This window comes from Heterocephalus glaber, unplaced genomic scaffold, assembly GCF_053883595.1.
Source record: "Heterocephalus glaber isolate CG9 unplaced genomic scaffold, H.glaber_assembly_v1.0 deba00000621, whole genome shotgun sequence".
In the NCBI taxonomy this organism is placed as follows: domain Eukaryota; kingdom Metazoa; phylum Chordata; class Mammalia; order Rodentia; family Bathyergidae; genus Heterocephalus; species Heterocephalus glaber.
Window position 1 is genome coordinate 19127523 of NW_028258153.1, and position 18165 is coordinate 19145687.

General features: G+C 47.6%; 1 protein-coding gene and 1 long non-coding RNA gene across 6 annotated transcripts in view; one reads left to right on the forward strand and one right to left on the reverse strand.

Annotated features, from left to right (window-relative positions):
* Nrp2 (neuropilin 2) overlaps positions 1-13537 on the reverse strand; it is a 112619-nt gene extending 99082 nt beyond the window's left edge. For 2 of the 5 annotated variants that reach the window (XM_004851163.4, XM_004851166.4), the window contains exon 1: positions 12608-13537. In XM_004851163.4, coding sequence (XP_004851220.1) covers positions 12608-12680 — 73 coding nt within the window. In that variant the 5' untranslated portion in view covers positions 12681-13537. Of the gene's footprint in view, positions 1-4785; positions 4990-10461; positions 10534-12607 lie in introns of those variants that run through there. The other 3 variants (XM_004851162.4, XM_087206261.1, XM_087206260.1) reach the window with 3 other exon arrangements.
* On the forward strand, positions 10495-13052 carry LOC147829381 (uncharacterized). Its single transcript, XR_015449202.1, has 2 exons — positions 10495-10564; positions 11972-13052. It is a non-coding gene; the product is annotated as an uncharacterized LOC147829381 (long non-coding RNA).
* Positions 13538-18165: the final 4628 nt, after the last annotated feature.

The window sequence follows — 18165 nt, forward strand, 5'->3', positions numbered from 1 at the left end:
CATCAGCTGCTTTTACCAAACCAGCAGCAGAAGGAATTTTCTACTGGGTCCAGGTCCTCTGCCAGCTATTTTTCAGAAAACTGCATCCCTGCCACAGACCTACCCTGAACCACACTTTTTGCCTTGGAACTCATCAGAAGAAATCTGAGCTGAGCTCCTGTTTCGTGACCCTTATGGTTTCCACATCATCCACACTCTCTCCCTCTTTTCCCAAGCCCTTCCCTGCTTCTCTCTGATTACTCTTGAATGAATTTCTCTCCCTCAATTCCCTGGACCCCAGGCTTGAGCTTTCAGTAATTAGACCAGGCACACAGATCAGCAATGAAGACAGGAAACTTCCTCAGAGGAAAGAATCATTTGTCATTTATACTAGGAGCAATGATTTCCCTACTAACAAAAAAAATTTTTTTAACTGGATAGTATATCCATGCCATAGGTGGCACTTTCTCTTATGAAAAATGTACTTAACCAAAAGAAAAAGGCCCATTTCTTTTTTTCTTGTTTTTTCTTTATCTGAGGAAAACCAAAGCCCTTATTGAAATATCTGCAAACTCATTAAAACATCTGCTTTGGTTGTATATGGTTAACTTTTCCAATACCCAAACATTTATAAACTCACATTCTTGTTTGGATTGGATTCACACTCAGAAACACACACAAACATAGATGTTGAACATGCATCAATTACATATACATATCAGTAATTCACACTTTAGTCCTTGCACAGATTCACACCCTCTCACAAAATATCACATATCATTTGCACAGACACATATCCACAAAGATAAATATTAGAATTTCTATCTCTATTTTTCTTGGGGAGACCAGAATTCTTGAAAGGCATTAGTAAAAATGGTAAAGAAAACACATTCAGTCCTTCAACATTTCCTCTTTGATAACTGATCTTTCATTTTCAGGGTTGGGGGGGGAGGTCCTTCATTTCTATGTAAAAACATGCTCCAGTAGAAATTAGCTAAAATTTCTTGTCAAGAGCTGTATCATCCAATGCTTTGTAGGCCTTTATTGAAATTCAAAACTAACTTTATAAATGATTTCTGTCCTGTTTCAGAGGAGTCTAGCCAAACCAAAGGAGAGTTGAACTCAAGGGCAAACCCCTTAAGGCCAATCTTCTTATAGAGAGGAAATTGACCCTTTTAAGTGGAGCTACTGAGCCTGTTTGGTGAGTTGACAAGGGACTTCATTCTCCAACTATTTTGTGAATACCTTTCACCTGGGGCAAATTCAGTTCCCAAAGAGAAGCAAAACCCAGGCCTAGAATGTCCAGAGCCCTTTCCTCCTCCAGCTGAGAGAGGAGCTCTAGGCATGATCCAGGTCATGTCAGAGGACCAAGGGTGCAAGAGCCCCTGGAATACTTCTAGGTGTAATTTTGAGGAAATAAAACACTGCCTTCTAAAGTCACAATGTTTTGATTTCCCCCATAATAACTACTTAGGTGTTTTTATTTGAAATATAAAATATCAAATTATTTAAAAATCTTTAAGTCTGTCTTTTTTTCCCCCTTGCAGGTATCCTTCCTTGCTTTTCTGCTATCTAAGCATCATCTGATGCTGCCCCAGGTAGTTTGGCCCTAGAAAGGTAAAGGAACCTTTGTGATTATTCACTTAGGAACTCGCTTCAGAGAGAATCCTCTTTAAAATAGATCATTGGTTCCTTGGTAATATTTGATTTTTAGGAATTATTAAGAAGCAAAAAGTAGACCTCTTAAGTATCTGGTCTGCCTTCTAGGAAAATTTAATTGGAGTTGTTTTAAAGGAACATTGTCTGGCCTGAAATTGACAATATTTGCCAAACTGCAGCCAAACTGTAGTGAGGACTTTTAAATGATCAGAATTACAGTGGTTACTTCCCAACAGCCAGAACTGTGTGACAACAGGTAAAGAACAATCAGATCCTTTGGAATGGCTGAACTGAAGGCCAAAGCAGGGAATTTGGTGACTGGCTGGATGCGGGGGTGGTGGGGGTGGGGGTGGGGGTGGGGGGTGGGTAGAGTGAGGGTGTGGTCAAAAGCGATAGTGTGGTGGTTAATGGACTGGCTACCAGGAAAGGGAGGTTCTGGCAAAAAAAAAGAGGGGAACACCTGGTTCTTAGCTCAGGCCTTCTGGCTTTGAGCTTCGAACCCTGTAATTCAATGCATGGATAACAGTAAGTGGGTAGTTGTCAATTTTTTTTTTTTTTAAAGAAGTTGTACCTTTTTACCCTCTTGATCACAACTCTACCCAGAACTCCAATGTACAAGGCACATGACAGCAGAGTGCCTCCTGGATGTCGGGAGGGAGAGAGCCAGAAGTCACGCAGAACCCAGGCCTCAGTGTGTCTCCTCATCTCCCAGGGTCTTCTCCACCAGTGCTCAGGGCCTCCTGGAACTTGGTTTGAAGCCCACTGAGCTAGTGCTCAGTTCTCGTGTTTCTTTAAAATGCCATGAGGAAGACAGCTAGTAGAAGGATTAGGAGACATCTATTTCTAATATGGGGTAATCACCCTCCTGTGATTTCAGTTGAATGCGGGTCAGTCTGCATGGGCATGGCATCCTTCTCTGTTACATCCTCAGAGGTTAACCATAGCCGAAAGCTGTAGTAATCACTCTCAGCGCATAGGCACTGTATCACTTTATATCATCACAAGAAGGGAGAATTCAGTAGCAAGATGTTTTGAGAATGAGACCACATTCGCATAACTTGAGGGGGTGTTACCAGCCACTCAGGTTCGTAAGTCCAGGGGTACTATACACCTGGGGGCATTTGGTAGAGAAGTCTTATTTCTTCTGAAGATAATGCACTTTATTGACAATTTATTCTTTATCCACAGCATCATCCTATCCTGTTCTATTTTCACTACTGTTTTCCGTTCATTATTAGTAGCAAGGCAAAAATGGAACTCTTCTCTTAAAAAGAAAGGAGTGCTGGTGTCATGCACATGTACGAACTACCCACAATGAATGTACTCATGATGTCCAACAATAAACATATACTAATAAAATAAAATTAAATTTAAAAAAATAAAAGAGAGACACTGGTCGCCATACCATGTCACTCACTCCTCCAGAGGAATTGACTGGAAGTAGCATTGGGTAAGAGTTAAAAGAAGTCCTGGAATCAAGTCTAATCCCAGAGCTGGTAAGTGTGGTGACCTTGGGTAAGTTAGTAAAGCACTCAGAGAACCCCCTCCCGCTCATTTATAAAATGGGAGGAGTGATCCAAAAGACCAGTTCCAGTTCTGAAATTCAAAGTCTATATAATAAGCCAGGGGAAAACCTCCAATATCTCATGGATCTAAAAATCTCAAAGTTTCTCTTCCCTTCTAGACAGCAAGACATTTGTCCTAAGTGTTATCCTATTTTATCGGGTTGGTGAGCCTGAAACCAAACTCTAGGTTCTTCAGATGAACGTCTGTCTTGCATTATGAGAGTTTAAGTGTCCCTTTTAATAACATTAGCTCTACTGACGTGAGTTTCTTTTCTTAACTGAGCCTGTGGCCTCATATTTATAAATATTATGGATACACAGCTCTGAGTGTGAGCATGTCAACAATAGGGATGCAGGAAAAGAAAGGCCAAAAAGAGTTTCTTCCAATCCTTCCCTCAGATTATCTAAGTCCTTCGCTCAGGGTTTTAACCAAACTTTTCTCAGCAGCCCAGGATTAACTGCTTTTGAAGAGTTATTTCTGTGTGTTGAGGCTGGATTTTGTTTTATTCAAAGCAATGTCAGCCTGTCACAAGACAGTCTCATAAAATCCGTATCTTGGCTTAAACTGGGAAGAAAGGAGCCAATCCATCAGCCCAGGAATGCGGCTGTTTGACCACTTCCTAAGGCAACCAGGAAGGGATGCAATCTATTCAGTTTATGGGGCCGGGTGGCAGTGAGTGATGCAGTCCTGAAGGCACAGCAAATGGGAAACCCTATGAACTTTTTCGATGATAAAGTTCAAAATCTGAATAAAAGAAGCATTTAGGAGGGTGGAGAAGGGACCAGGGAGCAGGAGAGGACGTCATATATGTAAATGGAAAAGAGTAAAGGATGAAGCAAACTCTCTCTTCTCCTACCCCTCCAACAAATTTGTCAAGGACACAACTGGAAATGGGGTCCGGAAATAGGGCCTTTTGAACAACTCTTCCCCTCAATCTGGATTCTAAAAATGGACCCTCATTTAATCGGTAAAATGTAAGTTTGATGTGATTACCTTCCCTGACCTTGAATCATGCCACCTGTGGTAACCTTGTTATTTGTCATCTTATATCATAAACAAATGCAATTCCAATAGGGCAGCCAATATAATATCATTAGTTCATATTTATGTCCGCTCTTTTCCAGCCCTCTTTGTAAATGTAATTTTGATGCCATTGATGAGAGATCTGGGATTACAATTCCTGACCATTTGAACAGACATTTAGGGAAGGAAACAGAAGAATAATTTCGAGGTCTCTCCAAAAGCCAAACGAGAAAAAAGGTAATGGAAGACATTTTTTCATTTATTTTAACTAAAAGCTTAAGTTGAAACATCAATAGCTTCCCATTGGTAAGCACATGAAACCCAAACCCCCTGGCCTTGCAATTTGGGCCTTGCATTGAACTCAGGCTATTATTGCTAAATGTATTTGCAATTATTTCCAACTATATATTCTAAACTGCAGCTTCTGGTGTTCCTCCAAACAATTCAGTGGCCATGTCCCTGTTCTCCTCTTTCCCTTCTCCTGAATGCTTTTCCTGGCTCTAAATCCCCCAGGCCTCTGCCTTTACCCATCCCCCTTTTCCGAGGCACCAGGGTTACCTGCCCTCTGGAAGATCTCAAAGGCTGAAGCTCTTCAGCATCTTCTAAGGCCTGGGAGCATTCACAGTGGCCCATCCACGCTGCTGGACCACCAGTTGAGGGCATGACTCCTCTCGGAGCCATCTGTGGCAAACTTTGAGGGGTCAAACCCAATGGTCTTCCCAAAAGTCAGATTCAATGAGAGTTGATGAGCTAATAAATTAAGAATGAACTAAAGTGACACCAAAAATATCAATAGAGAACACAAATTCTGAGTTGTATCACAAATTATTCTGCTTCTCCAGCTACTTGCTACTACCCTTCCCTCCTCACCCATAGCTGTAATTAAATGGAAATGTTGCTTCACAGTGAACTGAGGGTTTAAATAACTTACCTTGGGTAATAATATGTAGCCATTGGTCAAAGTGGACTTAGTGTGACACTCTAACCTTAGGATAAGGATAAGTTCAATGGATACACACATTTTAATTCTACTAATAGTAAAATTAATTTATTCTAAGGAGTTTTGTTTTGTTGCCTCCTCACTCCCAAAGGCAAGCTCTCTATTTGTGCTGTTGGTAGCATCAGGAAGATGCAGACTATTATTCCATCACTAAATCACTTGCTGGCATTACGTTTTCCCTTACATGGTTTCAGCTCACCTCACTCTACTCAGTCCCTCCCCTGTTCCTATCTCTGGCCCCTAATATGCCTTTGAGGCACATCTGTTTTATTTTTCCCCTTTATCCAAGCAGTTATTATCATTCGGTCCAGTAATTTGCAATTCCCTTTATCTTCTTTGCTGAAAGACTCTCCAGAACCTGGTCCCTGGTTATCAGAACATCTTTGGAGGCAGGGAGCAGGGTACCAGGGACACACACACCAGGCTGGCCAGCAGCCTCTTCCAACACGAGCTACCGGGGAGAGTTTAGCTTTTGTTATTCCCAGCCCCTTCCCTTCTTTCTGGATTAGATCATGACTCTTTTATAAAGACCCAGAGGGAAATGGGATTATTAAGAGTCTTGCTGAGTAAAAGCTATTTTGTCTTTCTGGCGACTTTTTTGAGTTCAAGCTGCTGAGGGGTTTTAATGCCAGAGTAGAAGTTATTACAAATTCGGGAGAGTGCCTTAAACACACTGATCCCTGCAGAGCATACTTTCAGTGATGAAGGATGGAAGGGGAGGAAAAGGAATGGAAAGAAAAAAGATTAAAAAAAAAAAAAGCAAAGGTGAGAACAGGGAAGACAGAACAAAGAGAAAAAAATGCAAAAGGGAGTCATAAATCTAAGACGTGAACCAGCAGAGATTATCCGCCTGCGAAGAACAGTGTGATGAGAGATAATCTGGTACTTATAAGACACAGGCAAAGGCTTAGTAGGGGGAAGAGCTGAGAATGAATAATTATTTACTTAGAGCTCCCCAAATCTCATAAAAATAAAATAAACTTACCACAGTGGATAGAGTTTGCTTTCTATGATCATGAGATGGTGAACCCTATTAAAGCTACTTTAAAGATTAATGACTTCAGAATAAGCCTCACATGTGACAAACAGTAGCCTATGTCATCTGACATAGCATGGCTACCCTCTGGGGCAAGTATTATCAAACACATTTTACGGATAAGGAAACTGAGGCATTGAGAGATTAAGTGCTCTGATCAGACAGGGTCCCTGGATTACAGAGCTGGATCTTAAACCCAGGCAGTCTGGCTCCTGAGCGTGATTCAGAACCTGGGCAGTCCCATGTTTTCCCTAACCTCCTTCTCAGCAACAAGCTTACTTGTTGGCATTTTTAAAAGGAAAGACTAATGTTTTGCCAGTTTGAAAATCCTTTTCCCCTACCCATGCCAGTAATCTGCCAGCATGAACAATGAGGGATGTGTTCAAAGCTGGAAGCACTTAATACCTCTACTCCCTACACACCGGCACTCGGCCCCTCATCATCCTCCCCTCTTTCCTCTGTTCTGGAAACCCCAGGCAAGGGGCTTTGGGGGAGCAAGAAGGTGAGAGGAGGGTGCAGTGGATGCCCTGGTCTGAAATCAAGTATCACATCAGAGGCTTTTTGTCAACCCTTGTGTCTCTCCTGTCTTCTCAAGCTCTCTTCCCTAGCCTAAATGCCACACTGTTATTGTTCTACTGGATAGGAACAGCATTTTCAGAAATGGGGGATTTATTTTTACAGCACAGCTGGTCTGCCAAAGGTCACATAATTTGGCAATGTTCCCAGTGGTTAAAAATTAATTTCTCTTTATTAATACAACCAAGGTCCCATAGGATGGGAGCTCAGTCTTATCTAAACTTGACGGCTTCCTAAACCTTTAGAAGAATCTTTCACCTGGAGGGCTGGCCATGATACAAGCCAGTGTGTCCTGGAATCCAACCGCATCGAATCCTCTTGGCCTAAGAAACCTCTAAGCCCTCAGCCATTTCTCATGAAGGCAGGTAAAACTTTGAAAAATGCTGTTGGAGCCCCAGAAAAAACTTCTGGGGCATCTTCCAGGAATGGGTTAAGCATCTCTATAAAAAAACAACAACAGCCAAGTCCTACCTGAAAAGAAAAGTACAATGACTAATTTCTGGGGAGAAAAACACATCTGCCACTCCATGTAGGTGCCTCATTTGGCAAATGATGACCTGATGATAAAATACCCCAAATATGTTAGCAACACTAACTACTGCCCAGATTCCAGATATCACTTTGTAAGTCTTCTCCTCAGCTCAAGAGACTTCAAATGTTATGCTTGATAAAATGCAAAATTACAACCTATTCAGTTGTTCTAATTGGCTTTTGTGATTCATGAATCAGACAGCATGGTATTCTGTAATAGTAGAGTAAGAGTCCCCTGAACAGAGGGAGTGGGCTATGCCAGTCGACAGAAGGCTGAGGAAACAAAACAAAAGTGGATTGGCTGGTTTAAACTTACTTTCCTTTCAGGGTTGAAGTAGAGAGGGCTCCCTTGTGATTCTGGCTCAGGTAAAATATCCCCTTTTCATGGGTTGATGTGACTTTCCTGTTTTTCTTTCTTTCTTTCGAAAACTGGTCTGGTTTTGAGTTTAGTCAATCACATGGTGCCTAGCACAAATGATTCCATTCTGGTTTGCCTGGTCTGCTGAGGCCTAATGCAGAAGGCTGGTCCAATACAATGGCATAGCAATTTTACCTAGTGTGCTTTTGTTCTATCTTTTTACAAAGGGAAAAATCTCAAACAGTTTCTAAAGTCTTTCCAAACTGATTCTTTGGGAAGGGGGAATGTATTCTGCAATCTTTGTACCCATGAGCCTGGCTTTTGAATTCTGTCATCGCAGAACTGTCCCACCCAAGGGCCACCCCAAGATAGTCCAATCTCTTGATTGCTTTAATGAATAATGGAGATGAAAAATTCCAGAGTCCTCAGAATTAGCTAGTCTAGGCGTCTCCCTGCACTGATCCGGACTTTGCCGCTATTTGCATTTGTGCCTCATTGCCTATGAATTGGCATCTGCACTCCTGACTTTTAGAACACTTCAAAGATAGGAAATGACCTTTCTGTAGCAGAATTCGGACTTCACCTTCAACAGGAGGGAAGCCCGGAACCACTGGGTAGACAGCAGGAGTCCTGTCTGGAGAGCCTGAGCTCCAGCCCCTACACCTTTCCAAGCTTGCATTTTGCCACTTAGGTGCTCTGTGGCTTCACGTGTGAGGTTCTGTGGGTACAGGAACTTCAACCCCAGGTGCTGCCAGGCATTCACAATTCTACCAGGCAAATCGTCCTGGACAAGCAGGGGCCTGCCCTGGAGTCCTGTGGGGAGCTCTCCCCTTCCACTGCTGTGAACTGTGTGCTGTGTTGGCAACGGGCAACGTCTTCCCCACCTCCAGGGCTGCTTCTGGGGGAAAGTTTAGTGGGCACTTACTTAATGTGGGCAACAGACCAGTGCCCGGAGCCCAGAGCAGGCTGTCTGTAAAAAATCTCAGTTTACTGTTGTACTCGCCAATTGTGCCATCCCACATTTGGGGAGAAAGGCTAAATAAAATCCTCCAAACCCCTATCTGGCGCCTAGACAGTCCTTGCTTCTCTTCCAGGATTTGTTTGAACTCGGAGCTGTGTCTCACAGCCAATTTACACCTCTTATCTGATCATCCAGTCCAGACGGAAGGTTGAATTGACCGACTCAGCCCGTGTCCATGGCAATGGTGTTAAAGCCCAGCACAGATCAAAGCTCGCCTGGCAAGGGAGGAAGGGGGAGATGGTTATGGGGTACGGGTTCTTTTGGTCCCGAGCGGTGCGGCCGGGAGGCAGGAACACTAGGGCTGGAAGTAGTCACTATCTGAAGAACCTATGGTCGGACCCCAGTGATTTCCGGAGCAAAACCCAGCCCGCCGCGGATCCCAATTATCTAGCGAAGGGGAGTTTCGGGCCGAGGGCTGCCGTGGAAAGGCTAGCGCCAGGGGGCTCTCTCTGTCTGAAACGGAAAGCCAGGAGGCGGAGGGAGGGAGCCCAGCAGCGAGCACACGCCGACAAACCCGAGCGTCGAGCCCCTACCCTTACAGAAGAAATTCAGCCGCAGCCGCAGAAGCTGCGGCAAAGATGGGCGGGATCCCCTAAACTTGGCCTGGAAAGCTGATTACCCCCACCACACCCCAGAGTATTCCCAGACGGGAAACATCCATTCCGATCCCCCTTCCACATCGAGACTTTAGCTCTTCCGGCCCCCCCGCCCAGCCGCCGGGCACCCGGGACCCGGTGGGAAAGACCACCGCGCTGCCGCCAGAGGCGAAGGATGGGTGGGGGCAGCCCTTTAATCACAGCACGCCTCGCCTCCTCTAACTTGTGTTGATATTCAGAAGAAATCAATCAGTGAAAAGGAGGCACGGGCCGTGAATGCCGTTCTTTCTCTTGCGCGGAAAAGCAAAGCGGGGTGGTGGTGGTGGGAGGGGACGGGCTTGCGCCTACCGCAGAGCCGCAGCCGCGCGGAACTTCCCCGCCTCGGGCAGCGAGGAGGAAATGCCGCAGGCTTCTCCCCGGGGGTGTCCTTAGTCGGGAGGAGGAGGGGACAGGCCAACTTGGCGGAGGCTCCAGCCTCGGTTTTGCTTTCGCTGGGAATATTTTTGCCTAATAGAATGTTTATGGATTGCTCAGTTCTGTTTCTGCTGCGTAGCCCAAACAAATCGATGCGGCGTTAGAGACAGCTCTGGGGCGGCGGCGGGGGGGGGGAGGCCGGGGGCTCCCGCGTCCCCACCACGTGGAGGCCCCGCCGCGTGCTCTTCACCTGTTCTGGCGCGCGCGGGCGCTCAGTGCGCACTGCTTCCCGAGCCAGCGCAAGTTGCGTGCGTTCCTGAGGCTCAGGCCGGCTCCTTCCCGCCTCTTTCCGCCCTTAGGTCTGAAATCCCACCCCGGCTTCCAGCCACCGAGCTGGGCTGGCACTGGGCTTTTCGGGCGCTGGCCCCGGCCCCTCAGCGCCTGCCCTCCCGGGGCTGCGGCGGGCTTGCGGCGCACAGCGGAGCTCGGGGGAAGGAGGGGTCGCTCGGAGCGAGACCCGCAGCCACTGCGAGTTCCGGAGTCCCCGAGCCCTGACGGCAGGCGGCCGCGCTGCGACCTGGCGAGGCACCCCGGCGAACAGAGGGGTACCCCGAGGCGCGGTGCCGACCGGGCCTCCCAGCCACCCGCCACCTCCGTCGGCTGCGTGCCGGGACCCTGGATTATTTCTGCAGTTGCTCTCACCCGCGCATCTATCTCCTGCTTTCCCCAGATTCCTTCTCGGAATGGGTCCTCCTCCCGCCTCTGCTGCGGCTGGGCTGGTCCCCCTCCTAGCTAGGGCTCACGGGTGAGTCAGAGGTCTAGCGTGGCCTCGCCCTTTGCCACCCATAGCCAGATCCCCGGGTGCCAGTCGGTTGCTCTGGCTGAAAGCCTGAACAACCCCCGGCCCGCGATCACCTTGGGGGAGCTGGAAGTATCTGCTCAGGGCAGGTCCGGGTCCCAGGTCCCACCCTGAAACTGTGCCCGGCCTCCTTAGTGGGTGACCTGCCTCGCACTGCGCGCTCTGAGCTTCTCTGGAAGTGACGCAGCGCGGCCAGTGGTTGGGAGGGGAGGGGGCTCTTCAGAGAGCGCGGGAGGCAGGTGGCAGAGCGCGGGTGGGTCCGAGCGGGTGTTGCACACACGTACTCCGCACACTGCTCAGGGACAGATGTGTGAACATCTGGGGTAGGAGCTGTCCTCGAGTATTCACAACGCTCCCGCTCCGCACAGCACACGGAACCTGAAGTTGTGAGTGTGTGTGGGCAGGCGGGTGTGTGATGTGTGCCAGTGTGCGCGCACTCGCGCCCCGGGGCCTACTGGAGTCCGCGCCCGAATACACGACGCACCGTGGGCATTCTCACGGCGCGCGTACTCGTGCGCGCACACAGAGCAAATCACACAAACATACATAATTTACACTGCGTCCAGGTCTCAGAGAGGTAATTTAATTTCGCTTGAGCTGGGAATTTAGAATTAAGGCCTGAAGAAATGAGGAGGCCGGAAAAATCTCTTCAAGTGGGACCTGGACCCAGCCCTTTCGATACCATTTGCAGCTGTCAGTAGACCAGTTAGGGTAGGGAAGAAGGTGCGAAGGGCTGGATTTGGGTGGTAACTGCACTCATCAGTCTTCTTCCTCAGACAACAAAACCAGAACGCAAACACCCCGGCTTAAAGTGGCTGTGCATGTGTTTGAGGAAGGGCACACTATCTTTGTGGGGCGTCTTGGGAGGCTGCCGGAAGCTAGCCCTACCTCTGAGCCCATCATGTTTGAAGTGCTCTGGGGTAAAGGTGCTTATTTTCTCTCTCCGCCTTTTTCTATTTCCTCCAAAGATGGTTTCCCCCATCCCCAATCACCTGTAGCAGCTGCTAAGAGTTTTGTTGTAAGAGTCCAGGCACCCTCTCAGAGAGGAGAGGCTCACCCAGGACAGTGGTCCCAGGAAAGAAGGACCGGCCCCACTGGATCCCCTGAAACCAGAAAGCCCTTTTCCGGGTGTGGACTCCTTGCCATTCCCCACACATGCTGGCTCCTCGCTGTTCTGGGCCTCACAGTGCTTGTCTCCGCAGTCTGTGTCCATGCACCCTTTTTGGCAGGAGTAGAGAACAAATTCCACTCAAAAGTTTCTAACCACTTCACAGGAATGAGGGACCTTCGAGGACCATGGCGTTTGTTTTATTTAATAATAATCTTAAAAGCACATATGATCTAATTTCCCAGAAAACACAGGGATGCTGGAAGGACAGCGGGGACCACCAACCGCCTCGGTTGCCAGCAGCGCCCAGTGGACGGCCCTCTCTCAGCTGCAAGCCAACTTTGCTCCACCAGCCTGAGTCCTGGGAGTTCAGGCGTATCCATCCCTTCCGCAAAGAATCTACAGCATCTGAAAACCAAAACTACTCTTGCCTTTCCCAAGCCCTTCAGTTAACATTGCTCCATGTAGTTAAGTGGAGGGAATGTAAATGATTTATATTTCACTGGCTAGGTTGAAGAAACTCAAGGGAGATGTGTTCTGCTTCAAGACAGGAAAAAAAAAATCACCAAAAACTGTATTGCAAAGGCTTTGTAGTATTTTTAAACCTTTGATTCAGTCCATATGTGACATGTGAACACCGCCAAATTCTGTTACAACACACACACACACACACACACACACACACACAAGCCTAGCAGGAGAGAAAAGTTGGGTTTTAGCAGCCGTTGTGTGCAGGGAGGCCCGGCTGGGATCTCGCTTTAAATTATTGAATATTGAGGGAGCCTCCTCCTGAGCCATTCTGCGTGGTCTCCCCGCATCAGCAGTCGCTTTTAAGGGGAAACCACGTTGAAATGAATAAGAAAAAACTCTGAGGGGCTTACCTGGTTGGCCTCTCACTTCGTGTCCTGAAAAGTAGAGAGCTATGAAAACCCAGGTGAGAGGAAGCAGATCCATATTGGAGAGAGAGGCTTTCTCCAGGGCTGGGTCTGTAGGATTCTCGTGTAATTATAAGTCTTTGTGGGTTTTTTCTGTCTCTTATTTTCTTCCTTGCAAGGTCTTCTGCAAAGGTCTCTAACGGTGAGCGTTTCCCTCCAGGGTCCTGGGGACCTGCCTTCACCTTTATTCTTGCTGAAATCCGCACCTCACCAGGAGGGTAGCTCTTGGAATCAGCGAAGAGGGTTAGAAAAGGTTTTCTCTCAAAAAACAAAACGCATCTAGGCTTTCTCCAGTTCCTCAAAGTGTCATTTCCTTTATCTTACAACATCACGAGTATTTCCCGAAAGCCAAGAGTAAAATGATAATAATGATAATAAAAATCAAAGCCAAGACTTGCCTTGGGCATCACACGGCCCCCAGGCAGCTGCGCGATCTCACAGGCGTAAACTGATACCCGCTCCCCGGCGCCCGGGACGGACCCGCGGGCAGAGGCACAGATCGCAGGACAGCCCGGATGGGAGGCGGGCGCAGGCTCCGGTCCTCGCTGGGTTCCCCTAGCGGGAGCCTCTCCCAAGACTACAACCGTTCGGCCAGGCTCTCGAGGGGAGTCTGCAGAAGGAAGCTGCGGCGGCGGCTGCTAGCGCTGGCTGCCGGCGCGGCGGCGGTGCCGGGATCGCCCGGGAGAGCGCGCCCCTCTCGGAATCCGCAGGCGCCTGCCCTCACCTCCACCTCACAGAGGGGCTGCGCGTATGAGGATGTGCTGGGGTCGGGCTGCGGGCGGGTGCCTCGCTCGCCTCCTCTGCCTCCCCTCTGGCTCCCCCCGCTGCCTTTTCAGGCAGAGCAGCATGTGGATGTCAGAGCCGCGGCAGAGCTATCCGATTACGCGCCGGCCCAGGACCCGCCCCTTCTGTGTTCCCGATTAAAGAGGCAGCCGCGGAAACGCGCGGTGCAGAGCCGAGAGCCGCGGCACCTAGCTCGGCCAGGGCGGGGTGGCTTCCCCCGGCCGCCGCCTGATCTAAGTGAAGGCAGCTCGCACTCCACTGCCCCTTCCCCCTGGGCACCTCCAGCGCGCCCTGCGCACCTCCGCGCCCGCCCGCGGGTGCGTCGAGCCCCTAGGCACCTACAGGGCGCGCTGTCCTTGGCCGCGTCGCCCTCGCTGGAGGGAAACTCCGCGGAACCGGGGGCAAACCTCGTTCTCCCTACGTTCCGTGACTTTGATGCCACACACGCGGAACTCAGCACAATGCCACGCTCAATGGCGGTACCGGAGGAGTTGGGTGGCGCACAGTGTTTGCGGCAGGAATCAGCCGGCAGCTCAGCCATGTGTTCGCGCAGGCAGCAGTGCGTGGCGGCGACACACACTGCCAGCCCGGTCTGAATAGAACCCCAAACACCCTCTGTGATTGCTACTCAGATCCTTTGTTGTGTCCCAAACAAGCCCCTCTGGTCTCTAGCTGAGGACTTAGTTATCGCTGAGCCCTTATCTTATAGCCATAATAAGACACCAGGGAATACTTTTCAGTAAAGAATTTATCCAAGTGGAGTGGACATCCTCTCTTTATCCCCAAAGTTCAGGTACACGAAGTTTTTCCTCAAATTACTACTGTACTTCTGTTCACATTTTCCCCTAATGTGGTCACGTGCAGTGAGAAAGACAACAGCAGTATACCCACTGCTTTTAAGTGGAGACATGAAAACTGTTGGCAGGGTACTTTGTTTTTGAGGATGGCTTGTTGGATTCCAAAGGTCTCCTTAGCTGGGCACCTATTACTAATCTATAATAGAGATCCAACAGGAACAGCTTAAATGACACCCTCCGCATGCCTTTTCTGCCATTCTGCAGAGGAAGAAAAACAAAGTTTGAGTGGCAAGAAACACACACCTCTGATTATACCATTTGTGTCTTTGCTTGTACTTGTGGATTCTGGGTGGTTTCCTTCCTTATCTGGACTTGCCATTAGCTTTATCACTTTAAGTGTTTGAAAAATCTGTAACTCCCACTTACATGTTATTTACACTGAGATAACCAAAACAAAATTGAATCAGAAGTGATTTGCAACTAGTTGAGCCAAGCAATAGAGGGATTTCACAGTGGAAATCCACAGGCTGATTATCACACTGCTAATCTTAGACGCCTGACTACAAAAGGCAGGTACAGGAGGCCTCTTGAGTTCTTCCAGGGAACATTCCCCCAATCCTGCAAGACTACCTTTCATTTCCATCATTTTCCTTTCCCTCCCTCTGTGTTCCCCTCCTTCCTTCCTTCCTTCCTTCCTTCCTTCCTTGACTTGAGGGCTTATCCACATTTCTAAAAACTTCATATTTACATTTTTCCTAGTTAAAATTCAAAATGTAAAGAATGACTCCTGTCCCCAAATATTTGATGAAGAGGCAGTCTGGATTTTGCATCGTAAGCAGAGAGCCCCCCTTATGGTCATTAATAAGATGCCAATCTAAAGACAAATAACACTATCTGCAGTGACAGTCCTTGAACGAAAAGGGTCATTTGGTCATTGAGTGTCATCTCCCCTGCCACTTCCAGGCATACTAAACCACTCTAGCAAGTGCCTAAGGTGGGAGAATCCTACTTTGGAGAACATGAAAGCCACAGTTTAGGTGAAGGGCACAGTGAAAAGAGAAAGAGGAAAAGAAAACTGAAACTGTAACAACTCTGGACTTCTTGCTTTGGGGCCTCAGGGTTGAGGGTCCTCAACAGGCTACTCCCAGGGTCCTTGGTCCAGGTAGGGTGAAGTCAGGGAGGGTCAGTTTCAGTGTTCTGTTTCTGGAACCAGTTCCCAGCATTAACTATGTTCATTTTCAGAGATGTCCTACAGGGAGAGCTACCTCGCTAACTTACTTCCTGGAAGGCTCTGCACTACTGCTGCAGGACTTCTCCCCAGTCCACTTGCATAGAGGCCTCGTTTTCTGAAGCTAGGTGGGAGACCGCCTTGGGTGCAGAGCCCTGAGGACTCCAAGCAGCCAGAGTAGTTTTCAGTCCTCTAGGGGGCAGCACTAAATAAATAATGCCAATTCGATTTAGGGTCATCCTCTGGTGGTGCTTTTGCTTTGGAGAGCTCAAAGTGTGCCATCAGACCAAGGAAACTTTAGAATGAGCCTGGCTCCCCTGAAGCCCACTCTTAACAGGATTCCATGGGTCCAGGAAGGCCTTAGAATTGCTTTAATCCAGGACTTCCAAGAACTCTTGGGAATAAAGCAGAAATCCCACATGGAAATCCCACATGCCACATGGAAAACGAATCTTTAGGGAAATTCTCCAGACTAGGACTGGCTCAGACCTGCCAGCTTTGTTTTGTCTAGACTAGAATCTCAGGCGTTTGGCTGTATTCGGTTTGGTTTCCACCAGAGGAACAGTGGTGAGGAACAGGTTCCACACTTTTCTGTAGGGTGGGAGTCCCCATTCTTGACTTTAGTAAGGGAAGCTTGCCTACCACCAGGCTAGTCTCAGCCCCAGAAATGGTAGGTTTATAAACTGAAACACAGAATTGGCTAGAAAACAGCTAACTAGTGAAGCTGGGCTTCCTGACCACGCTACTCACTCACCTAGGATGTTTCCTGTCACTAACCTTAATTGTGAAATAATGATAGATAATCCCATACCACATTCCATTCCATTGATGGGGAGAGATGCAGAGGAACATAAAACAGATTTGTACATGATGCTAAGAAAAAGCTGTGACTCAGCCACACCCCAGTAGAAAGGTGGGTGTTCCCAGTGAGATGATTCCAAACCTGAGAGAGCCTGACAGTGCGTCTGAAACCTAGGGCAAATGCTAAAAATTCAGATCCCTGGGTACCAACCTACTACAGCTTGGATTCCTTAGGTCTGGAGTGGTGTCTGGGAATCTGTATTTTCTTAGCACACATTTTAGGTGATTATGATGTGAAGCCTCACAGGCCAGCAGTTGGCCTGGACCTTTGGGTAATAATTCTGATATTTACACACAGTCTTCATATGCCCCTTTGTTGAAAGACATCTGGATAAATCTAACTTCACATTTCCTCTTTGTACACTTTTTAGGTAGGGGGCAGAGAGTTTCTGGGAAAAACCACCAAGAACATGTTCTTAAAATGCCAGAGTGGGGGATTCCTAGTTTTACCTTATGACCTTCAGCAGCCACAACAGCCCGGATTCTGTTTGAGAACACTGGAAAGTTCACCTCCTGGGGATAGATGGTTTGCAAGAGCATGTTCTAAGGATGGGGTGTATGGAGCTGCACGCAGCCCTGTTCCCACCATCAAAGTCAACCATTGGAGCTTGGTGCAGGTGCAGCTTTCCTTCTGTGTTCACCACGTTGTGCTCATCAGATGCTCACGGATGGCTGATGATGCAGGAGGTATGGAAGCAAAACAGATATAGAGGTCTGGCCTCCTGGGAATGCAAGATCTTAAGGCCCCAGAAGTTTCATGCTTCCACAGTAGATACTGTCTGTCACATGGTGCCTTCCTTATCTGAGCTCTCACATCGACAAGCTCTCACCCTGAAAAGGGCAGATAGGAAGCATAATTGCGTCTTAATCTGTAATTGACCACCCTGCCTTTGTTAATGTTTAGCTACATCTGTCTCAGAAGCAAAGTGTCAGTTAAAATGTAATTGGTCCTCATTTTTTATTCTCTCTCTTGTTTGACACTGAAGACCAGGTTCTGGTCAATAGGTTTTTTCCCCCCCTCTCCACTCACTTTGAAAACAACATTTTTTTCAACATCTTCAGACACTATCTAGTAGTCTCTATTTGACATCATCTTTGGTGGGTTCCCAGAATCCTTGCAGATGTGTATATCTCATCTCTTCCTCAGATGTGGACACCAGGTCTGGCAGCAGGAAACCTCATGAATGAAAATAAAACAAACAAACAAAAAGAAAAAAACAATAGCAAAAATGCAGCAGTAACACATGCAGAATTTATTTGAACATCCCTGGAATCCTTGGCAAAGGGAGCTAAAGAAACCATATCTCTTCTTCCACTCTGATTAACTTTAGCAAGAGGTAGATCTCCCTCTGCTACACGAATGAATTTTTATACTTTTGGAGCTTTAGTGCATCAGAAAAAGACCCAGTCAGCCCCTTGCTCTAGAGCAGCACTCTTCAGGACAGCTTCTTGCAATGACAGAGGTGTCTGCGCCTTTAGAGTTGACTACTTGACATTTAAATGTGGCTAATGTGATTGTCTGAATTTTGGGTTTCATTAAATTTTATTAATTTAAATTTAAGTTGTGCTTACCAGCTACCATGTTGGACAGGTCAGCTTTTGAATAACTGAAGACCAGAGCTGGATATTTCCTGCAGAGATCTATAGAGATCCACCCCCTTAAAGCTAAAGATACCAAGAAGGGAACCCCAATACCTGTAGAAACCCTGATTGCCAAGGTGTCCTTTATAGAAATGCTGGCATCTGTTTGGATAGGGAAGCGAAGGGCTAGTTCATCACTGTCTATCATACTGTATCCTTCCTCTGCTTTCTTGCATGGCTTTTACAGAACCTTC